Source organism: Cupressus sempervirens, chromosome 9, assembly GCF_028749045.1.
Source record: "Cupressus sempervirens isolate cs-2001-9-10 chromosome 9, ASM2874904v1, whole genome shotgun sequence".
Classification (NCBI taxonomy): Eukaryota; Viridiplantae; Streptophyta; class Pinopsida; order Cupressales; family Cupressaceae; genus Cupressus; species Cupressus sempervirens.
The window spans coordinates 10,404,154-10,430,149 of record NC_143126.1 but is presented as its reverse complement, the minus strand read 5'-3'; the positions used below and the strand labels follow the sequence as shown (position 1 = coordinate 10,430,149).

The 25,996-nt window shown below is 36.8% G+C and overlaps 1 protein-coding gene across 2 annotated transcripts in view; it reads left to right on the top strand.

Annotated features, from left to right (window-relative positions):
* LOC149537376 (adenylate kinase family protein) overlaps window positions 1–25,996 on the top strand; it is a 409,112-nt gene that overhangs the window by 29,826 nt on the left and 353,290 nt on the right. For both annotated transcript variants that reach the window (XM_089802873.1, XM_089802872.1), the window contains exon 2: window positions 14,893–14,994. In XM_089802873.1, coding sequence (XP_089658999.1) covers window positions 14,893–14,994 — 102 coding nt within the window. The remainder of the gene's footprint in view (window positions 1–14,892; window positions 14,995–25,996) is intronic.

The following is a 25,996-nucleotide window of genomic DNA, read 5'->3' as shown; positions in this document are numbered from 1 at the left end:
TCGCACCTAATGAGAGCTGACCAACAACCTCACTTCCATAGGTGCAATGATTCAAAGGAACAATAATCTAGTTCACCACACAAGGCTTCCCACCTAGCCGCTAGGATGCTAGTGGTCTAGTATTGATCCCTATCAAACATTTACCAATGCTACCGTACAACTATCCGTCTACTTTAACCTCACTTAAACAACTTCAAATAAAATTTGCTTCAACAACTTGAAAAGAAATCTAACCATGTGGAAGTAGAAAATATGCAATAATACCCAATGTTCTTAATCAATATGCAAATAGCAACAATGAAAAAGAGAGCAATTTTGTTATTATCTTCGCAACAATTTCTCCAACCCTTTACAAATGAGAGCAAATGGCCTTTTATAGGGGCCAAAAATACAACGGACGGTGGAGATCAAAACAAGATCAATGATCCAGATTGGATCCTCAAAACCCTAATTAGGGTTGCCACCCCATCGGTCAATGAGAAGCCGCCACCTCGTCAATGGACCAATGAAAAAAGTGCAAAAAGTGGCAACCAATGAGAAGGCACCACAATGGTGGCCAATTAGAAAGACACTTGTCCTATTCTAGAAGAAAGAGAAATTTGCCCCTTGGGCTTACATCAAATGATCTTCTAATATAAATCTTTCCTTTTCTTTCATTTTCTTAGCTAAGGCAATGAACTTAGCTAGCCTTTCATTAACTTCTTCCATAGGAGGACAAGGTGTGTGCTTCGCCTTGAGTTCCGCTGACTTCGCCACGCTGCTTGCTGCTTGTAGTATCCTTTCGTGATCCTTCTCATATTCTTTCGTAAATCCAATAAAAACATTGAGAGAGGAAAGGGTGCCCAAATGCTTTTTCTTGATAGCAATCTTTCCTAACTCATCCAACTTCGATCCAAAATCTGTCTCGTTGACATCCTCTTTGCCAAGGGGGATTGTCCTTCCTTTAGTCCGTCCTTCATCCGTATCATGTCCACTGTAGCGATATTGGTGTCGGTTATTCTCTTCATTTTCGAGAAGAAGGGTGTTTTGGGCATCATATCCTCTTTGTCTTTCTTAGTCTTGTCCGCTTGGGATTCTTACTTGCACTAACATCCTCCATGCTCGTTGCCCTATTACGGGATGGTAGAGTGGTGGACCAGAAGGCAAGTAGAACCAAGGGAAGCAATCCTAAGACTAGAACGAAAGAAGGATGTTAGCTTAAGGATCCCTTGCAACGATAGATAATGAAAATTCACCTTAACCAATAATCTTACAGCGACTTTTCAGAATTAGGACTTGACCTTAAGAACTTCAAATCCCTTGCAAATCAGAAATTTATCATGCAATTCACCTCCAAATAAAATTACCCGACCTAGGGCAAAAATTGCAGCCTCTTGCAAAAATCAGAATTTTATCTTCCACAAATTTTGCCCTCCACAAAATTCACCAAGCAAGAAGAGTGCAGATTTGGTCTTGCAAAATTGCCAATGCCTTGAGAAGGAGAAGTGAGAAGTGAGGAAGAAATGGGAGAGAGGCCTCCTCTTATACCCAACTTTCTTACTCCCCCCCAAGCTAGCCGACTTGGACCCTGGGAGCAAGAAAAACAATAATTAATGCAAAATTATGGCCCACAATTTTTTTTTTTATAAAAAAAGGGATAAAAATTTATTCAATCAACTACAGATTACAAAGTAAAGGCCTAAGGCCCACATAAGCACTACATATACCTATCCTCCAATAACAGTTGGTCAATAATCCCACAATAATTAGGGGGTAATCCATCCCTACCACTAATATCCCACCTATCCACATTCTCTGAAGCCCACTTTGCCAAACAAATTATGGCCCACAATTAAATACTTAGCTAAATATTAATTTTGCTAAAATGAAAATTGCCCTTTTATATTGCCAATTAGTTCTAAATTGCAAAAGGAAATTAAATGGTGCCTTGGAGATGTTAAATATTTCCATTTAATGAGGATTTAGTAATTAATACATCATTAAAATTGGATTTTGCCTAACCAAAAGCCATTTTTCAATATTAAATTACCAATTTCATTAAAGGGAAAAAGTTTTCAAGGCAATTTTAATCTATTAAAACCAATTTTTTGCAATTTTTACCCAAATCGATTTTGCTATGCCAAATTTTTTTTTTGACAAAAATAAAATAAAATTTCTTCTAGAGCCAAAAATCGATTTTTGCAATTTAGCCTCATTTCAACAAAATTAAAATTTTCACCAAAGAAAAATTTGAGATTTTCCAAAACTTAATTCTAACAAAATTTTCCTTTTGAAATATTATTCAAATTTACACATTTATATCCGGATTTTCAAAAGAAAACGTCTAAGTACAAATTTACAATTTTATCTTGCCAAATATTGCTCTTTAAAATTTTGTCCAGCCTAAGGATGAAATTGGTGGCTCTGGAAAATCAAGCGAAGTCGGGTGAAAATAAGCTAAGCCTCCCCACATTTGTCCTGAAGATGCCAAGGCGTGAAACTTTCAAAACTCAAAAATTTTGGACAACCCAAAAATTTGCGGAGGTGATTAAAAAAAAAAGAGGGGTCTCCAAAGAATTTGGGGCGATGGTGTGAGAACCTGACAAGAATATCCTACAAAGATTACACAGAATTGAGAATGAGATATTCTGGAGGCAGAAATCGAGGATATTTTAATGTAATCTCAGAAGAAAGTTGAGTAAGGTAAATCTGTCACCATTTGACGGATCCAGATCCATATCGGCTTAAGCATGGGTGATGAAGGCCGATACTTACTTCCAACTTAATCCAATGCCAGAAGAAGCGATCAAATTTGCAACACTACATTTGGAGGGAGTGGTGCATGAATGGTGACATCATGGCACCATCACATTGGGGCATGACCAAATAAATACTTATGCAGAATTCATTGAAAGATTGATAGATCAATTTGATGGTAAAGATCCGAAACTTAATTTCAAAGAGTTGGCACAACTGAGGCAAATTGGATCGGTCGACCAGTACATCACAGAATTTCAAAAACTCTCTATTTTGGTCACAGACATTTCTGAAAGGAGATGGATGGTGCTCTTCATGGACGGATTGATGGAACCACTGAGAGGTTGGGTAAGAAGTTTCAATCTTGCCAACCTTTCAGAGGTTATAAAAAAGGCACAAAGCATGGCATCATCATCAACATCATCCTCTCGAGGTTACTCACACTCCAAACCGCCAGTATTTCCAAGGGACAAAGATAACAAACTTTTTTCGAAGAAGCCTTTGTTGGACAAAGCTACCGGATAGGAGCTCTGAAGGAAGAAATTATGTTTCAATTACAAGGGACTGTGGGAACCTAGGCATAGATACCTTGGTAAAGGGAAAATACACTACATTGAAGTTGTACCCGATGATGAGGACAATCAGGAGGATCTACCCATAGAAGACGACCACCCTCACAATGACTGTACAATGGTAAATCTGAACCATACGGAGAGAATCCGTGCATTGAAAGGGCATGGAGGGACCATCTTCTTAGCTAGCAGCCCGAGATCTACGATATTTTGTGTATGGGGAACTCTTCAAGGACAGAGGGTCATTGTGATGCTCAATAGCAGAGCTAATTTAAACTTTATAAACTTGTCATTGGTGAAAAGAAGAGGTCTACCGACTGAGTCACACGTAGGATTTCAGGTCAAGGTTACTGGAGGGACACTTTTGCCGTGTACGCACCTTGTTCCCAACTGAGTATCACCATGGCTAACCACACTGTGACGAAGGATTTCTTTATAGTGGACATAGATGATATGGAGGTTATTCTAGGCATACAATGGATGGAAACAGTTGATGAATAAACTTAGAGCTTCAAACAGATGGACTTCACTTTTGTTGTCGATGGGAAGAGGTTGTTCTCCGTGGAATGGCCAATGAGGGATTGAAGGAAGTTTTGGCACAACAGATGGAATCAATCTTTCGGCATGATGACATTGCATGGGCTGCACATTGTTTCGTTTCAGTGGAACCTATAAAAGGACAACAGACACCCTACTGGGATGATGATCTTTAAAATATTTTGAGTACCTATGATAAAGTTTTTATAGACACTCCTCCCGGCATTACCCCCCCATCATGGGTTTGAACATACCATCGAGTTGGAAGTTGGCACCAAACTAGTTATCACCGTGCCATACCGTCATCCCAAGAAATTCAAAGATGAGATCGAGAAGACGATTCAGGAGTTGCTCGAGAAAGGATGGATTTGTCCTAGCTCTAGCCCTTTTGCATCATCAGTGGTTTTGGTAAAAAAGGATGGGACGATGTGCATTTGTGTGGACTATAGTGTGTTGAATAAGAAGATAATAAAAAACAGATACCCTATTCCCAGGATCAATGAATTGCTGGATGAGCTACATGGTGCGATTTATTTTTCTAAAATAGATCTCCGTTGCAAATATCATTAGATCTGCATGTAGGAAGAAGACGTGGAGAAGACGACTATTTGTTGTCGCTATGGGCATTATGTGTTCTTGGTCATGCCGTTCGGATTAACGAATGCACCAGTTACTTTTCAGTCTTGCATGAATCGCATCTTCAACAAACAACTGTGTAAGTACTTGCTGGTATTCTTTGATGATATCCTTATTTACAACAAAACTTGGGAAGAACACCTGAAACACTTAAATGAAGTCCTAGGGATCATGAAGGCCTAGTCCTTGTTCGCCAAGCAATCCAAATGTTTATTTAGAATGACAGAAATATTATTGCTAGGGCACGTTGTCAGCAAATATGGAGTGCAGGTCCGTCCACGAAGAAAAGATTCAAGCTATCTTGGATTGGCCCCCACCATAATCGCTTTTTGAGTGCGAGGGTTCTTAGGTCTCAGCAGTTACTACCAGAGGTTTGTAAATGGTTTTGCTCAGCTCAATGCACCATTAACATATTTGATTGAAAAAGGCTTCTTCCAGTGGAATGAAAGAGCACAATGCACTTTTGATAAGTTAAAAGAAACAATGAGCACTTGCCGGTTCTCGCCTTACCCAATTTCACAAAACCATTCATTCTAGAGTGTGATGCATCCGGAGAGGGAATTGGCACAGTATTAATGCAAGATAGACATCCTATAGCCTATGAGAGTCGAAAACTTACACAAGCGGGGTGTCTATATTCTATTAATGACAAAGAGATGTTGGCCATTGTGCATCCACTAACCAAATTCCGACAATAATTGGTAGGTGCCAAGTTTGTCGTTCGTACTGATCACAATAGTTTGAGATATTTTCTGGAGCAATGGGATCTAAATGAAGGGCAATAAAAATGGATAAGTAAGATTTAGGCTTTTGATTTGGACATTGAATATGTGAAGGGGAAGAACAATGTGGTGGTAGATGCCCTGTCAAGAAAAGCTACCATCTGTTTACTACCTCAGATCTCAGCTGACTGGAGAGCACACTTATTGGTGGAATATTCCAAAAACACATTTGCATGTAAGCTAATGGACAATGATACTTAGGATGATCGATAGAAGGTGGTAGATGACATCATTTATTATAAGGATTGGATATACTTTTGTGCCTGAATCCAAACTGAAGCAAAAAATCGTGAAGGAAATACATGACTTACCCTTGGCCAAACACCCAGGGTTTCTCAAAACCTTTAGACAACTCAAAGAGAGGTTTTCATGGGACTTAAAGGAGATTTATTGCAGTATGTACGGGAGTGTGGAGTTTGTCAACAAAACAAATCTGAACACACTTTACCTGCCAGGTTATTGCAACCCTTGCCTATACCAAAACGAAAGTGGGAAAGCATATCTATGGACTTCATAGCAGACTTCCTAAAGTAAACGAGAAGGATTGTATCTTTGTGGTGGTGGATAGACTGATGAAGTATGCACACTTCTTTGCCATCCCCTCAGACTTTCAAGCCGCGCAGGTAGCATACTTATTTTTTAGAGAAGTTTTTCGTTTGCACGGGTTATACTGAAACATTGTTAGTGATAGAGATAGTAGATTTATTTGTTTCGGTTGGTAGGAAAAGAATTGTCGCCAACTACGAGCTACCACCCTGAGACAGCCGGACAAACGAAGATTGTGAACAAGTGGCTAGAAGGCTACCTTCCAGAACTATGTTTCGACACAACAACGGGCATGGGTCAAATGGATGCATTTGGGGGAATACTGTTACAATACCACTTATCACATGTCCATTGGGTTGATACCCTTCAAAGCACTATATGGGTATGGACCCTTTTCATTTATTGACATGGTGCTGGGTTACAACCGCATACCAAGGGCAAGGGATTGGCTTCAGGAAGGACAAGACATCCTGAGATTCTTAAAGAACTTACAAAGGGCGTAGAATCAACAAAAGATGTACGCTGACAGACACCAGATCGAGAGAAATTTTGAAGTGGGAGACTTGGTCTATCTCAGACTCCAACTGTACAGGCAATCCTCATTGAAGGCAAAAGGGAAAGAAAAATTGAAGCCGTGTTTTTATGGTTCTTATCGTGTAGCTCACCCCATCGGTGAAGTTGCCTACAAATTGGAACTTCTAGAAGGGAGCCACATCCATAACGGCTTCCATGTCTCCTGCATGAAGAAAGCCATGGGGCAGAACGTTGTACTAACTATAGATCTTCCACTACTCAATGAAGAAGGGAAGCTTGCATTGGAACTGATCGAGATCATCGATGTACGTGAGAAGACTACGGAACTGTACCCTGAGGGAATGCTTGGTATGCTAGAAACACTTACCGTTGGACAATGCCACTTGGGAAGGTGAACACATTTTGCAGCATCTGACATTGCATTTGCTTGAGGACAAGCAAATTTTGGGACAGAAGGACTATAATGTTCCCGTCATAAAATAAATAATTAATCAAACCTTTGTTCATGGGCCGATTGATTTAGTATATCTTGGACCCATTTTTATTTTATTGTTTATGTAGGTTTGGTCGTCGGCTTTATTGGTAAACCCTCAGGAAGTTCCTCTGTTGGGTATTTAAGCATGACATGTAGGTAGTTGTTGGTATGCGATTTAGATTATTTATTTGTACTACGAATTCCTATTGGAGTTCAATATTGTTCGCGATTTCGGAAGTGAGAGATCTTCCCTATTTGGTTTTCTCTTGTTTCGATGGGATTCAACCCTCACCCTACTCCGCATGTGTTTTTCTTGGCTCGGATTTGGCAAATTTGAACAATATTCTTATTAGCAAATATAAATATTCTCCATTGAAGTGCAATTGCTTGTATTGGTTTTTGTCTGTGTGTTTGAAGGTATTGCATATTCAACATCCATTAATATTTGTTCCATCACTCTTCCCCACTGTACCTGTCCACTTTTGGATATCTCAACTCCGAACACCTTCCATTCTAATTGTACGGACACCCCTCCATCATCTTCTCTGTGTCTTGCTACGATATGACATTCCCTAATCACCGTACAACCCCCTCCACAACTACCGTACGACCACTACCTCCACTACCTTACGACCTTGCTACACTACTGTATGGCCTCGCTTCACTAACGTATGACATTGCTCCACCACCGTACGACATTGCTCCATACCTTCCGTATGACGTTTTCTGTTGTGGGTAATCTGCTTCTCCACTGCTGTACGACCATCCTATAGTGCACAATACACACCGTATGGCCAACTTATCTCCTTGGAAGTGACGTCGGAAATAGATCAAATAGAGATAAAAATGATGAAGAGAGTTTCATTCTCAATATCAGTCTGGTTCTCATTGATGTATGGGGTAAAATGGATGATTGAGACACTATGCCTCCCTTTATTGGTGTTGCTCTTTCCCTTTAGTGGATTCTTATGTTGTTATTGTGTAATAACCCCAATAGGTTCTAACTTCTTCCAACACCAAAAATCTTTATACTTCAGTTGTTTGACATTTCGTCAAACACTTTGCAAGCAAGGGTCCTCTGACTGATATAATTTTTTTAGATTGCTGCAATGATTCTTGTTTGGATTTGCCTCAAAGAGAATGCTTACAAAGACTCCAAATTGTCTAAACAATGATCTAACATAAATATGCAACTAATTTTGGCAATAGTGAATGCATATATGAGTTCTAATCATGAAAATGATCACCTACAGCCAACTGGTATTTTAACAAACAGTTGGTATGCAAGCTAACTAGCTGATAAAAAATGATAAATTAATGCTCAAGGACAACTATTAATGACCAGCAATTGTATCTCCTTGATTGAGAATGAGTATCCAATACAATATTCATACTAAGTTAGCCAAGACTCTTGGCATTTACAAAGATATCAAAATATGATGATTGCTGGTAAAATAATATGCACCTACAGCTGCCAATGAAAACTAATGCAATACTAAATATCTAACTTCAATACTCCCCTACAGCAGTACGCTAATCACATGCATGATTAAATACAACTAAAGCCATGGATTGCTGATACCATTGTGATAAATGTAAAAATGAATGATGTATCTATTAATGAATGACAGTTACAACAGCACTCTATAGTGAAAGGCAACTATGAAAATACATATCAGACCTGGCATATGAAGTCGCCTTAGAGAATAGATGTATTGCAATACCACTGAACAGAAAATAACCTCCTCAAGTGCCCAAGTCGTGCCTCTCTAGCTGCCACCCCTGATTGTAGATGGCTGTAATAATTTTCTTTGCTTTTTCGAATTGCTTTTTTTTTTTTGATTGCTTTTCTGGACCTGCTTTTTTCGGCCTGCTTTTTCGGTTCTGCTTTTTTGGCATGCTTTTTTCAGACTGCTTTTTCGGCCTGCTTTTTTCGAACTGCTTTTTCGGCCTGCTTTTTCGGCTTGCTTTTTCGGCTTGCTTTTTGTACTCAAATATTTTTTCTCAATTTAGCACAAATAGAAGACTGAAGTATCTTCCTCCCAGCTGCGATAATTCAAGTGATAGTTCACACCCTCAAAATCGTGTACCAATTGAGAGTTTTCGTTCTCAATGGCCACAAATATTTTTTTCTCGATGTAGCACAAATAGAAGATTGAAGTATCTTCCTCCTAGCTGCAATAATTCAAGTGATATTTCACACCCTCAAAATTGCGTACCAATTGAGAGTTTTCGTTCTCAATGGCCAGTCGTGACTATTGCAGAAACCCTAGGCTCCACAATGCACATCAACAAACATCAACATCAACAACAACAAATTTGGATAATCAGAATGAAGCCCGGGGGTGCCTATTTATTCTTTTTTCTCCACTTTCTCCAGAAGCTTCTAGAACATTATTTTATTTTATCTATTTAGTGACTTTATAAAATATTTTATAATTCAAGTCACTTTATTAAATTAATTAAATATAAAGTTATCTTTTAATATTTATTTATTCGATAACTTTATAAATAATTAACTTAATATCACTTATTTATTTAATTAAAATAATTAATTAGTCATCCTCATAAAATATTTATTATTTTGGACAACTTAATTAATTAAATTAATTAAATCAAATTGCCTCCAAAATGGGGACATGACATATTGCTAGGTTTTCGTGCTATGCCCATGTGAACATTGGGTGGGGATCTTGTATACACCATCCATTTTTGTGAATATGTGTAATTTTAGATATTAATAGAAATTGACGCACCTAATCACAAAAAGTCGTTTACTCTTCAAATTGTTGCTGATAAGTTCTATAGCTGTTAGCGATTTTTATAACAATTACGAGTTAGGTTGCTGCCAAACAAAATCACTTGTTCTATATGCTGTAGAGACCGCTTCTCTATGAGTTCTTGTGCAAGGTTGATGTAATATGAGGCAAGAGATTATTTTAACATCAACGTTTCTATAAAAGGGAATCAACATTGATGAATATCTCCACTTACCTCCACATAACCTCTAAGGCATGACAATCTTTGTGAAAGCTTTCAAGACTAAAATAGATGAAATCACCACCCTTAAAATAATTGCTACCTTCTTAATATAGTATAATCAATATCTTTGAATATGCGGAGATAACTAAATGGTACAATTGCTTTCAAATAAACATTTCACTTTTATTTTAATTTATTTTAATGTTTTCACACTTTTAAACATTTATGAAAACTTTAAAATATGGTAATTTTTTTGTTATAATCTCTTCAATAATTTCAACAAATTCTACAAACAGAAATATTTACTGCAGTTTGTCCAATAATCATTTGGAAATAAATGTATCAAATTTGCTTTCAAATATAATTGGAAATAAATTTGGAGTCGTTCATTAGGAAGGGCAGAAATTGAAAAATAATAATTTGATGCCTAGTACAAATCTCCTAAACCTTTAAACATTTTATACAGTAATGAATCCTATGTAAACCCACTTGATCAACTAGGTGAGTTTTTTGTCTATAAATTTAATTGCTTGAAAGATTTTCGTCCTTTGATTGAAGTGAATCAAGTTTAATCTCTCAAAACCAGCGTTTGGAGAAGTAAACTGCCAAGTTTGTCTTTTCCACTTCTGTTTTCCCTTTTCATACACTCACTGCTTTTTTTAAAAGCATTTTTTTTACCTTTTTGTTACTTTTTTTTGAAAAGGCTGTTTTGTTGTTTGTTTTTCAAAAAAGCATTTACTTTTCCTCCAAGTGATTTTTTGTTTTACAAATAAATAAGTAAATAAAGCTGTTTTGGCTTAAACAACTTAATTCAACTATTTTATGCACTGTACAAAACTCAATGGCAACATGTAACAACTCACATCCTGTTAAAGATCAATCTAGCAAGTCTGTTAGTCGCTTTAATATGAAAAACAAAGTCCTTTTTAATATGCTTTTCCCAAAATCCTTACAAATTGGTTCAATAACAGTAGTAGCCCAAAAAGAAGCAATTTCGTCTTCAATTATCTATCCTTTAAATATGTTACAACTACCATTCTTTTCCAACAAGGGCAATGACCTTTCAAACTTGATCGATTTTTCCCTTATTTCCACCTGTTCAAACATCTTTAGACAGGAACATCTGCAACTTTTATGAAATGATTGGTCTGTATGCATTTCAAACCATCCAATAGCTGTTGCAAGCCTATTCAAGCCTTTCCTTGTTCATTACACCCTTGTATCCATGCACCACAATTGTGTCAATAGCAACATTCTCCTCTAGACTTATTTATTTGACCATCATCCACTCAAATATTCCACAGATATAATAATGCCTAACAGTTAATATTTAAAGCTCCATGAGAATGGTGACTATTATCTTTAGGTTAAACAATATAATGAACTACCTGGCCAAACGTATAACCTTTCTTATTAATTTCTATAAATTTTAAATTTGTAAATTGCAAATCTCTTGAACATGAAAATATATGGCTCTGCTCAGTATGAATCAATTTCAAACAATATCCTTTCAGCAGTCTGTGACTCTGAATGAATCACGTTGTATTGGCTAGATAAGATATTTCACTCCCAAACTAATCTTTGCCATATGTTTTTAAATTTTTCGTCCTAGGGCTGTAGTAACCTGCTCCCCAACTGGGGTTTTAAGAATTATACCAAATGGCAAAAATATTACCCAAAATACTTCTTTTCCCCAAAAATCGTGTTAAAGACACTTTTAGGGCAACTAAAATAATTTCCTTATTATTTATTTTAATATTTCATTTTTCTCACCTTACTCGCCAAATTGAACTTATTAATAAATATCACCGGAGAGGGTCTTTAGTTTAACATAAAATACCATTTCTTTATTTATAAAACTAAATTTATTTTTGAATGGATGAAATTTGAAATTATGGAACTATTTTGATTACTCAACGAGGGAATACATTGCCAATGTGAACTCTTGTAATGTCCCCACTCCTTGGATTGAATAATGAACTTATAACCTGTGACAATTAGTTAGTACGTGAGAATATATATATATAGATATGAAATTAACTACCTATAAACCTGCAGCAAGCATTAGTAGATCATGAAATAAATAACTATCAAATTAACTATTCACTACTCCCATGCTAACCCACCTAATCCTTAGAGAATACTCTAACTCAGATTTACCTAATCCTCTGGTGAGAATAATTCTCGATTAGGCAACCATCACATTGAGAGTCCACTTCTAAGCCCTCTAGATCTCTATTAATGTGCACCATCATTAACAATAATTGCTTGGTAGAGATCCCACCTCAGACCAAGCCTCTGATCTCTAACATATGCATATGATTAAACACTACAATATATATATTGTTTCTAGAGATTCATAATGAATCTCTCTCTGGATTAATGAATCTCTCTCTGGATTCCATTTCGGAATCTTGACATTCATGAAGGATTCCCACTGATCTCTGAGTTCTCTTAAGGAAACTCGAGATTCTAATTAATGTCCTATTACAATTCTTACTTGATCTCTAAGGTTCTCATCTCATGATTATCAGCTCTTGATAGATAATTGCTCTATCATATGGTTCATAATTATGTCTGATATATATAAAAGACATGCTTCTGATTGCTCTTTTGACTCTGCTGCTGTGTATTCCTTTAATAAATATCTACTATTATTTAATCCTCTACTTTCTCTGATATGCGTTAGTTCTGCAATTTCTTTACCTCTGTTTCTCTGTCTTAGAGTTATAATTTGATGATGGCACTGTTGTTTATGACTTAATATAATCTGATGAAGAACTTTACCTCTGCACCTCTAGTAATCTTCCTATAATCCCCTCTCAACATGGTGGCTGGTAGTATCTCTGCCCCAATTTGCGATCAGTAATTGATATTGTTTGGTTACGTCTTAATGGTTTTAATTTCCTGAGATGAGTAGGATGCTCACTTTGCCAAGTGTGCTGCCTATTTCTTTTACTTTCCTCCTACACTATGTTTTTCTCCTTATCGCTGTTTGTTGTCTGTGAATTATTTAGCTCCTATTGGCGTGCATAGACTTAACAATTTTCTTGTCTTTTGCTTTGCTGCTTGCTGGCAATGCTATTTTTGTCTTATTCTTTCCTTGTCTGCTTTTGTCTGTCCAAGCTGTTCTCGCTGTTTGTCTGCAATATGATATCTCAGGTCTTTGTATTGTCTTTTTTTCCGTTTTACTCTTCCTTTCTTGTCATAATCTTGCTCTTAGCCTTTATAGCTGCTGCTAGAGGCAGCAATCCTTGGTCGCGACCTTAGGTTGGGTGACCAATGGTCGGTTCTTATATATATATATACAGCTTCTTATTAATAGTTATTTTTAATATTTAATATGATGTTTTAATTATTAATTCTTGTCTATTATGTTATATATATATATATTGAATTTATTAGTTGATATGTAAAATATGTAATTGTATGGAAGTGAAACAAAAAATATAATTGTTCAATATGAATAAATTAATTATGTATATTCAACTTGTCTTTTTATAATGGAAATTTTGATCTTTATTAGAATTTCAAAATTTAAAATAGGCTCATTTTGGGATTATCACAACTCTGGGAAGTGACCTTGTGTTCTAACTTTATTTGGTGTTTATGTAAATAATTTGTAAGTAATAGAATCAGACAGACTTATTCATCAAAAACAGGGGGAAATGACATGCCAAATGTATAGAAAGATGTAATATTGATACCTTCATACCTTCACCTCTTTGGCTTATCACATTTGACATATATACAAACACACAAACATTATACGCATAGGAATGGCATTATCAACAGACAATACTATTATAGCCTTCCATGCAAAATGTATGTCAATATTTCTAGTAAGAAGAATGTGATATGCATGCATTGTGCATATAGGAGAAAGGCAATACAAATATCTTAGAATATATAATAATATAATGCATTTTTTAAGTCTTACGTATAATTCAGTTTCACCTGTAAGAAGGTGGTTGTATACATACAGTGCCTATTTATCAAAATGATGGTATAGATAGATGGAACTTTTATTGTCCTCAGGCTAGATGCCTAATAGGCTAATTCAATGTCTTTTGGAATGAGGATATGACATATACACACTATCTACATGATACATTAGCCTATAAATTTATAAATAGATAATAGTATGAACTTCTGTTGTCCTTCAAGCCTAATAATTAACTGTATATTTCTTATGAGGAGCATGTAGTATAAAATCAATGTTCATATACAGAAATGATGAGATAGACAGTCAGATAGATAATACTCATATCATCCTCTAGAACAAAGACCTGATTTGATGATTCTTATAATGAAAATATGGTGTAACAAAGACCTGATTTGATGATTCTTGTAATGAAAATATGGTGTAGATACAGATATCAAAATGGCAATATAGATAGATAGGCAGATGTTTTTTCAGTTGAAAATTGAAATGCCCTATTCAATGTTTTCATAAGGAGTAATTTATTTGTAATTGATTCAAGAATGACAATATAGATGGACGCTAATTTTGTTTTTGGCCTTCAGGCCAAATGTATATATTCTCTGTCTTTGCTAATGATGTAACATATGCACAATGTGAATAGGTTAGCATCAATGCATACAGATAAATAGATAATTCTTTCATAGGTCAGATGCCTAATTCAATGTTACTGGCAAAGAGAATGTGTTATCTATGAAATAGTGTAAGGCAGAAGTAGAATTTGGATAGATATAACTTTTGTTGTCCTCCATGTCAATTTGATTTTTAGGACTTCAAAATTTATTTAGCTTGCTTGCAAAATTGTCTTTACATTTATTAAGAATGAATTGTAAAATATTTGTCTGTCTTTTTGTCTAATTTTAATATAGCTTATGATAACACCTATAGTGCATTTGTGGAAAATTTCATTCTGTAGTGTCAAAGGCAATTTAGAAGGGGTTTTCTATTGTGATGATAATTGTATTGTATATATCTTCTTCTATCAGGCAAACAAGGTAATATGGATTCTGGTTATAAAAGTATAAATATATTGTGCTGGTACCAAATGCTATCGAATAGCAAGTCAACCATGAATGAAATGTGCTATTAAGTTCAAGTTTCCATTTTCAGGTCGCAGTGGAGGCAAAGGCTGAAAAGAGACCTTTAAAAATAATGATTTCTGGGGCACCAGCATCCGGGAAAGGGACTCAGTGTGAACTCATTGTAAAGAAAGTAAGCACTTCCATTATTTGTAGTCATAATTTGGTCATTGGGCCTTTCATTTACTATTTTTTTTCTCAAATAACCTAAATTTGTAGCTCAGAGATGATTAGAAAATATTTCTATAAGAACTTTTTGAATACATTATGTTAGTTTTGAGTAACAGCCGTAAAATTATGATCTTACTGCTGCTCTACACTAAATGGCTCTATCTGACCAGATATAGATGTCTAAAAGTACAGAGTTACCTTCATTTTTGGGGATTTTATGAGCGGTAATTGGAGGGGTGGGTAACGGTAGGACGTGGCGGTAATACAAACATGGGCAGCAACTGGCTCGTTTCCCCTATAGTCAATTGTATTTGGTATTTGGTCGAATATGCCTGACCCATTTCGTTAATTAGTAAATTACCAAACTTTTTCCTTTCTATATATAGTTGCCTCCAGTACTTTTGTTAGAATTGAATTCTGAATACAAATGCAGAGAAATTTCACAAGGTGATAACGTAATCTAATTGCACCTTGTCTTCAATGATTTTTTTCTGTGTCCAGAGTTGCAAAAATAATGCAGATGACTTCAGGACTCAAGGGGATCTCTAATCAAAGTATTGTCCAAGTTCGATATCCTGATCTAAATGCTTTTGAAATGGCACAATAATTCTAAAGTTCACAATGTCCTATTGAGCTGCACCTTGGATTGCATCTCTTTTAGGGTCCGCGATGTTACAATGGGATCCGCCTCTGCTATCAAACATTAATTTGCTCTGATTTTCATAATAAATCAGGTAGTATGCAGTAATAAGCCTTACACCTCAATATCAACAGTGATGCCCGGATGCTAATGTGATTGAGATGCACCCTTGAGGTAGTCTTGATTGGCTGGGTGTTGACAGGGAACTGATGATTGATGAGGAAACTCCCGAACTCCTTATGTTGCAGCAGCGTGTGAACACATTATCATCATTTTCTGGTGCCACATCCTCTGATTAAGTGTGATCAAGATTGTTGTGCTCCTGATTCCTCTTTACAAGGCTCTCATACTATTGGTAATGAATCTTTTACGCCCTTAATGTATTTTCCGATCCTTGCCTTGCTATCTCCAAATGTACTAGTCATCTTTCCGTGTCAAGGATCCACACCTCTCGGTTCCATGAAGTTTAGGATACAATGAATTGCAATCAACTGCAAGGTTTTGCGATGCCTTTAGAAAGTGGGTATTGCTTACAGCATTGTCTACCAAAGTCGGTTGAGTTTAGTGCAATTTTATCTCCTTGAGAAGAATTCACAAATTTGGGAATGTTGAGCAGACTAGGATGGTTGTAAGCCACTGAAACTAACAGTGTTATTCAACTCCAAATCTGGAAATGAGATAAGATACCAAATCTTCCATACTAGAATGCTCTTCCAAGAGCTCCATTTATATTGGATTTTCACAACTTTCCCACCAACATTTAATTTAAAATTTGGCCCTTATTGAGAAGGAATATTTAATAAAAGTGGCCCGATTATGAAAATTAAATTAATCCACTAAGCCCTCGATTAGATAATTGGTAATTCCCTTTTTAATTAGTAGCTGTAATGTCCCCTATATTATTAAATAATTAAATTTAATAATTATATATGTATGGTCCCAAACATTTAACTATCTCTTCGGCCCATTTTTTTTTCTGTAATAGTTGGTTGCACCTTTTGGAAACCCTTGAAATTTTATCTCAAGGGGTATTTATATCGGCTTGTAGGTTATAGAAAGTATGCGTCTTGGATTATATTTTGTATTGCAAATTCTAGTGGGAGTTCTTGTTTTCCCTTTCGGAGGTGAAAGATCCTCCATATTTGGTGTTTGGAGTTTTAGTGGTTCATAACCACCCTAGTTTGCCGTTGGAAATATCACTCCGATATTTTATTGTGTGCCACATTTGTTGATCGCCTTCATTTGGAGATAAATTTGTAATCGTTTGAAGCTATTATACCCTGAAGTACTATCATTGTTTAATCTGGATTATTTCCAAGTCGCTGGCATTTTGGCAAAAGTAAATCTGGTGCTCCTTTGATGTTAATTTGTAACTTAGGGTTGTACTGTGCATTTGCTCATATTCCCTCAAATAATAAGTTACTTTCCAAGATGCCAGTTCAGTTGAAGAGTTAAAGGCAATACCCATATACCTAATACCTAAAACTGGAGGGAAAGACTTGACTGTATGACATTCCCATTGTGTGCAAACAACCACCGAATGAAACACAACGTCTTTGCAACCACTACAACATCAGTCATATACCCTGTACGGTCACCCATCATTCCCCACCGTACAACTTGTTTTGGTCACTATACGAACTCTTCACCATACTGTACGATCTCTCAGCTAATTCCATCGAATGATCTTTTGTCCCTCATGTTGTACGGTCCCCTCTTCTCTCTCGTCGTACCGTCCATGCACTTGCACCCACTTTTGCACACGATGTTTTCCATCTACACATTACAAACTTCCCTCAGATACTTTCCCTCAGCTACTTTCCCTCGAGTACTTTCCCTCTGGTGTTTCTCTTAGGTACTTCCCTCAGGCACTTCTCTTGGGTGTTTCCCTCGAGTGGTTTTCCTTGGGTTCCAGGTGTTTCCCTTAGGTGCATCCCTTAGGTGCTTCCCTTGGGTGTTTCCCTCGGATGCTCTTCCTCAGGAGCTCCCCTTTGGGTGCGTCCCTCGAGTAATTTCCCTTGGGTGTTTCCCTCGGGTACATCCCTTGGTGCTTTCCCTTGGGCACTTCTGCCGGGTGCCTCCCTCGGGTGGTTTCCCTCAAGTGCTTCCCTCTGGTGCATCCCTTGATACATTCCCTCGAGTGCTTCCCTTGGGTACTTTCCCTTAGGTGTTTCCTCTCAAGTGCATCCTTTGGGTACTTTCCCTCGAGTGTTTCCCGTGGGTACATCCTTATGTGCTTTCTCTTGGGTGCTTATCTTAGGTGCTTTCCCTTGGGTGCTTCCCCGAGGTGCTTACCCTTGGGTACTTTCCCTCGAGTGTTTCCCTCAGGTGCTTCTCTTGGGTGTTTTGCCCTTGGGTATAGTGGTATGTGACGAGTTGGAAAACTTGGGTGTGCCATCAAGTACATTACAATTCTACCAAATGGTCACCTTCTCTCTCTCACGTTGTATAATATCCTCTTCTCACTCATTGTAGGGTTTATGCTCTTGCACCCATATCACACCCAATGTTTGCTATTGGTATATCGTATACCTCCATCGGGTACTTTCCTTAGATGCTTTCCCACAGGTACTTTCCCTTGGGTGTTTCCCTCGGGTGCTTCCCTCGGGAGATTTCCCTCAGATTCATAGGATTCCCTTGGGTGCATCCGTTGGCTACTTTCCCTCGAGTGCTTCCTTCAGGTGCTTTCTCTTGGGTATTTTCCTTAGGTGCTTCCCTCAGGTGTTTCTTTCAGTTGCTTTCCTTGGGGCCTTTCCCTTAGGTGGTTTCCCTTGGGTCCTTCCCTCAAGTGCTTCCCTCGTGTGCATCCCTCGTGTACTTTCCCTGGGATGCATCCGTTGGGTGCTTTCCCTCAGGTGTTTTCCTCGGGAATTCCTTTGAGTGCTTCCCTCGGGTACTTTCCCTCAAGAGTTTTGCCCTCAGGTACAATGGTATATGACATGTGCTAGAAAAATCAGGTGTTTCGTTGGCTACATTACAGTAACCTATAGGAATCAAATAGTTTATTAATGAATTAATAGTGCCAATTGAAAGGGACATAACATGTTTTTTGGCTTGTAGAGAAAATATGAAGAGAAGAGTAGTGCCATTGGAGAAGATTAAGAGAATCTCAATTATCACAAAGTTTAATATGTCGAGTGTTGCTATGAGTAGATCATTGTGTTGAAATAACTATGCAAAAAGAAGAAATCTTGTTTCAAAGCAACATTCCTGGCTTATACGTCTAGTGACCAGTTCACAATTGAGAAATTTTATCTATTTATGTCTGAAATATTAAAAATTTCAATATTGACTGTAGTGTTGACTCAAAGTATTGAGACTACAACCACCACCATTTTGATTGATAAAAATATGTTGAGATACGATGGGTGGTTTTCAATTGATCACTTTTGTGCACTCTTTTGAATATTCAGGCATTGATTTATGTAGTTTTGCTTATAAAATAATAAATATGTCACATGCAACTGAACTCAAGTTTTATGATGTGTTGGTCATACCACACCTATTTTAATAATTGTAGCTCTCATCCTACATAGCAACTCAAGACATCCAAGATACCATAGATGATGTTTTTACAGTGCATGATGTTGAAGATTGTAGTTGTGATAGAGATCTTTATCTCTGATTTTATGAAATAAAAATATGACCCTTATGGTCACCTTCAACTGACAAAGACATTTGTAATAATACTTGAGATAATATTTAGAAACATGTGTCATGCAAAGAGGCATGCATATGGAAATACAAAGAGTTTCATATTTGGAAATTGAAGATACCTTCAATTGTGTAATGTAGAGTCTCTCTATACTTTATATATATTGTATCAAGCGAAAAGCATGGAACACTAAATAAACATTTTTATGATCAATCAAAGAGGTATTTTTGTGTTGTGGCTAGGTTTTTCCTTTCAAGTGGAAGGGTTTTCCTAGTATAATCTCGTGTCCCTTGTATCTATTCTTGTTCTTCCTTATTGCGGTTTATCTTTATTTCTGGGCAGCTTAACATGGTATAAGAGCTAGGTTGGATATCAACAATATAGTAGTGTTAGAGATACATATCTGCTAGAGAGCTTGTCTATCTGCGAGGGTTATTGGTTATTGTTTGCTATTTCTTCTATTGCCTATTCAGAGATTGCGATTCCCTCTTGACCTTCTTCAGTTACTCGGATCAGTGGGGCCTTGCACTCTACTTCCAGAGACCATGCAACTCTTATTCCCTCAGAGGCACACCTTCGATCAACTAATCACTACCTTTTTTCACCCTTGTCTTTGACACAAGTTGTAAAAAGGTCGTTTAGTACCACTATTATTTGTCACTCCAGATTAGTGAGACCCCGCAACGGTCTTACTCGGTAGCGACACTCCTCTAGTGGTTCTCAGCAATAGTCTATGGTTCTCAGCGACAGTCTAAGGCTCCGGGTCATCCCGCTTTGTACCCTTTGGTTCTGGATTTCTTTCAACCGAGGAAGGTCCCTAGTCCTTGCCTCTGTGGTTCTTTTTCTTTTTTGGTTATTCTTTCCCAGACACTGTTTGGTGTTCCTATTGTTGGCCTCCTCTTTGGTTGTAATGTTACATCCCAATTTTTGACTCAATTTAAAAATGTTCATATAGTCATTAAGGTTTCATGTGATGTCAACAGACAGGTAAAATTAGTTATGATCATGTGAAATGGTAAGATAGGTAATCGTTATAATTTCATATGAAGATGACATGTTAGTTAATCGTAATGATGCTATTATATTGTTATCTTGAAATCTCAAAAAGTTGGCTATTCATCATGGGAAGTGAATTGGTGGTTAGTCGTTATGATGGTTTATGAATAATAAATTGTTATAGTAATTGTGATTATATTGAGGAATATGATATAATTGTGGAGAATTTTTTTGGAGGAACATGTTGAAGGGGGGAAGCATTGCCAGAAAGGAATTGGGCATGGGGGGGACCACCATCTCTGGGCAAACAGGTATGAGTCGTGAACCCCTATGGTTAAGGGAAATGGCTAGACAAGCAAGAGCGTACATTGGATGACCATGAGCTAACCAGTTAAATTATATATCACTTAATAATAAAAATCACTATGCATAAATTGAACTATGAACAAGTTGGTACTTTTGTAATTGTGTTGTTTGTAATATCCCCCTTATAAAATAGATTAATAATCAAACTATTGTTAATGGGCCGATTGATTTAATAGATCTCAGACCCATTTTGTTGTGTTTTCGTAGTTTGTCTTGCCGTTGGCTATCTTTATACACCCTCGAAAAGTTTTCCCCAACGGGTATTTAAGCACGATTTGTAGGTAGTTTTTAGGTATGCAATTTGGATTATTTTCTTTGTATTGCAAATTCCTATTGGAGTTCTCTGTTATTCGCCATTTTGGAAGTGAAAGACCTTCCCTATTTGGATTATCTGGTTTCGATGAGATTTAACCCTCGCCCTATTTTGTTGCCTGTAACACTTCGCTTAGATCTGACAAATTGGAACATCATCTTTCGGCATATATTAATTGAAGGATTATTCATATTCAAGTCGCTATTATTGTGTCTGGTTTATATATGAACAAGATTGCATTGATAGTTGTGGTATATCATTCCCGGCTTAGACACCTTAATTGTGCAGCTTTCGAACATTCCCTTACTGCTACCTCATTGTCCGTACGACCTTCATTCTATCTTCCATACACCCCCGTACTTCCCTTCCATCCTCCATCTGCCCACCGTACAACCTTCTTGGCTCTCATACCGTACGACTCCCTCCATATCCACCGTATGACTAGTGTTGACCACCATACGACCATTATTGTTTACCTAAATCCCTTCCTAGACACGATACGTCCAATTCACAATACCGTACGACATCCTCTCCTGCTCCACTGTACTCTGCAACTGTACGGCTTCCATCCTCCTTGGTGACCATACAGTACCCCCCTATCCATACTACAACTTGCATACCATACGACTTCTGAAATAACACCATGTAGTTCTTTAGCAGCGGACGAAAGAAGATCGTCTCCAGAGGTGACGTAGGGCTCAGGAACATTACACTATTTGGTTGGAGCCTCCTGGTGTATAAGCATGTCCTAACATATTGACACCATGATACCTAAATATCTACACATGTACATACATGAATGTATGTATGTATATACCTAAACCAATTAAATATATATAAAAACGTATATACATACTTGATATTGACGTATACATAAGAAATATATGGTTGGGGTTTATGCATGTACATGTATATATGTACATACATATATAGGTATCTGTAGATACCATGATGTTATATATTAAGATTATATTTTATTCTTTCATCCTTGGCCAAAAGTCTTATTTTATTTTTCATGAGCGGCCACTTTGTTAAAAATTCTCATCGGGCCTTATGTCACCGTGGTGGCCAAATCAAATATTATATGTCTGCCACTTAATTTGATGGCTCCTTTTTTTCCATTGTAACTATCATCGCCACCTTCATCTTGATCTTGCTCATAACCGAGCGGGGAGGAGATCAAATTATATGTGGTGGGATTCATTAGCAAGAAACCGATTTTCATAATATTTACTAGGTATTACAAAAGTATTTTTCATATGCCTTTGAGATAAGGGATAGCACTCTCAAGAAGAACTAGTAAATAATTTACAAAGCAATTTTAATCTTTGTTAAGCCATAGACCCAGGTCTGGCACACTGCATTGGCTGTGAATATGAAATGTTTTGTACTCTTATGAAAGACAAGTATTATGAATCTTTCATTGAAGCCATAAACCCATGTTGGGCAGTATGCATGGCTGTGAATATATAATGTTAAGGCAAATCACCTCAGACATTCATTCAGGAAGGCCAACATGGTCGAGATGAAGGGTGTGTATTGATATTCATTAAACCACAGGAACATCCTTGCATGATAATAGAAAGAACAATCAGTAACACATTAGCAAGTAATAAAGAGAATTTAAATTGAGTCAGCTCATGATAGTCCAATGTCTTAGATCTTGTTGTCTAGTTGAGCGGTGGGTTGATACTCTAACACCAGGGTGCCTAGTGGATGTATAGTGGTGGTCCTAAGCCCAATTTTGGGTAGGGAGGGCCTTTCTTGGTTGAGATTGTGTAGGGATATATAAGGGTCCGCGGTTGGGAGGTTAAGCCCCTGACAATGCTTCTCCTCTCCACCAAATGCCAAGGCATGCATAGGACAGAGATATGATCTGCATTCAATATCTTTTGGTAACGGGTATTTTACTTTTATGATATTTGAAATTACAAGTTGAAGATGTGTTAGATTTATTAATATTGTTGAATTAGTTATTCCCTTCAATGAAATCAGCTTTTTCTCTTCAATGTAATTTGTAAACAATTAGATCAATTGATATTCCAAATTGAACATGAAATATATCTATATGCTTGAGATAGGCCTACTTGATGGATGTTTTAACTATCCTTTTTTTATGTGAATAACAAAAATGAATGTGTCTTTTAACTATATGTTATTTCCATAACTGCAATGGGAAAAAGGGAATGTTATAGTTGTTTTGCTTCCCTAAATGGTATTGGATTATCACAATACAGTGGTATAACTTATTGTGCCCTAATCGGTATATGTGGACTAACTTGGCTTTTGCAGATGTTGCCCTAGGTGGATTGCGGATTCAAAATTTAGGGTATTGAAAACTTAAAATCCTTAAATTAGTTTTATTTGATTATGCCTTCAATTGTTAGTTATGACATTTCACTTTAACTAATTATAACCGTTGATATCTTTCATATGAACATGTAAGATAACTGCCATAAAAGGGTTGTTACATGTAAGCTCTCGGTCCCTTGGACCTTTTTGGTGGTCTTTTTTTGGACATTAATAAATTTATCTTATTTTGTCTTATCTTATCTTATCTAAGGCATGGTTATATGTAGGTGAAGTAATGGGGATTGTTGTCGTCCCTTCCTACTGCTTAGTATCATCTCTCTTCATAGTCATTCTACTAAACAATATCTCCAGATATAGGGTAAAGATGCCTTTTTTTGGCAGTCTCATCATTTCTAAGAAAGTGTGCCACTATTGACATCAAGTGCTAGTTTGACTCATGAGAAATTCAACTTGTACACAACCACAGTCGCTTTTGCTAATGTGGATTTGTGAATTTTCTGTCTTGCATAAGAATTGTCATTCCAAATATGTGGCATTTACTCATTATCGCTGCCGCTAATGCTGGGCTATTTTGTCGGCCTATCACGGATATGCCTAGTATTCTCGTGCTCTCAGATATTTGGAAGGATAGGATAGTCGCTTGAGGAGATGAGAGATCGAGTTTTGTATTATGGTTTGTGTTCTTTCAAGCTCAAGGGATGAAATTCCCTCCATTTGATAGTTTTGACAACATTGGAGTTTGTGGTCCTGAGAATATTATGGCATCGTGGGATGCTAAGGAAAGATTCCAATCTAGCAAGTTGTTGTCAACTGGAGTGATGATCTAGCTATGAAAGGAAAATCTGTGCATACATTTTGGCAGTCATCATTTGGTTGGGGTTTTTATTTTCTGAGTCATCGCCTTACTAATACGACAACCATGAGAGTTTGTGGCTGACTTATTTCAAAGAGGAGAATACAAATTATCAATTTTTGCTCCGAGAAACAATGAAGAAGAGTTTAAATCTACTCCGACAATCCTACTAAAATTGATGCGGCTCATGCTTGTTATCTGTAATAGCTTCTTCTAGATGTTATCACTACTTTCATAATTGTTTTGATGTTGTCGGTTACCTTTTTAACCGTTGTCTCTTATTTGTCCATGATGGAGACTCTTTACTTCTTGTAGCATCAATCATAGATTGCAATAATGACATTTTTTGATTTGTATTTGAGGTAAGGATAGTGTTTGTTTGGAGCTTTTTTAGCTCAACACTCGAGTTGAGGATCAGATGAAAGGGACATCTCCATGATTTTGGAGTTGATTTACAAAGTAATATTTATAAGGTCTAGTAAAAGACAATGATAATGACTCAACTATACGAACAATCATGACATATATTCATCTCAAGAAGCGTTCCTCTAAAGAGCAATCTGGTTACATGGAGGTCTTTGTCGACAGTTTTTTTGTCATCTCATATTCTTGGGTGCTTCTTTAGGGAAGACGATCATGCACGATATAGGATGTGGGAGGCGATTGCTCTACATAGCTATCTTTATCAAAGTTGTCTTTAGGCATATCGCGTTTCTTTCTGTCATAATTTGTTTTGAGTACCTATTTATCTGCCTATGTTCTTGTAGCATCGAGCATGGATCCAAGATAATTCAGATTGTCTATGTATGCTTTCATTAGAAAGTAAAGGGGGAAGAGTGTAGATTGCTATAGCAACTGTGTCTAAGAAAATCTCCGGAGTTGTAGTTTGTATTGGTCCCATGTTGAGAATTTGATGAAGGTTAAATTTTGTATGCTCACGGTATAGGTGAATTTTCTGTTGCAAGTATTGGCTAGAGACTTGTTTGGATTGGAAGAGGAGTCGGGAAACTTGCAAGTTGGAGTTTTTGTTGAGATTGGCTAGTTGGAGCTGTTACTTTGAGTTTTCTCCTTAGCCATGTCTAGTATTCCGCAAATGGTTTTAAGGTTAACCGATGATGATACTATGAGAATGACAGTGAAGCAGAAGGCACGAGAAGGGCATTACAATCTCAGTAAGATAAGGAAAGTCAACTTGTGATATTTGTTGCGAGTGCACTTTCATTATTAAAATCATGGACAATGGCGATCTACTATCTTCTGATAATCTGGTGAAACTGTTCAACTATCCATATATTTCCTTCAAAGTTTGTAGAGATCTTACTCATGGTAGAATTCCTAGGTTGATCTTTGAAGCAAAGGCTGCAAGAAATTTGAACTATATGAAGAAATATATTCAAGCTATGCAACAAAAGGAATATACCTCTTGATGACATATTTGCAAGTTGCACGGTGTCTTCTTGCAATTTATTTTTGACATTATCTTTGAGCCTACATGGAAGTCTATGCCAAAGAGATAAGTACTCTATTGAACTGGAAATAGTGTTTACTTTTTAGTATTTATCTATATATATATCTCTTTATGATAGATTGATTTTATTTATCTCTCTTAGTTGTAGGGCGCAACAAGGAGCAATGAGATGACGATGTAGCTTTAATAATACATAATCAAAGGGAGATGTTTTAGCTTCAGAGGAAGGTTTCATCTGCTGTCTTCTTGTGATGATCAAAGTTCTTCCTGTTGAGGGGGAGTTTCTACGGAATCCTCGCCATTCTTATACTTTTTTTTAACGAGTTCTTTCTCTATGACAAGTTAGGTATTGTAGAATTT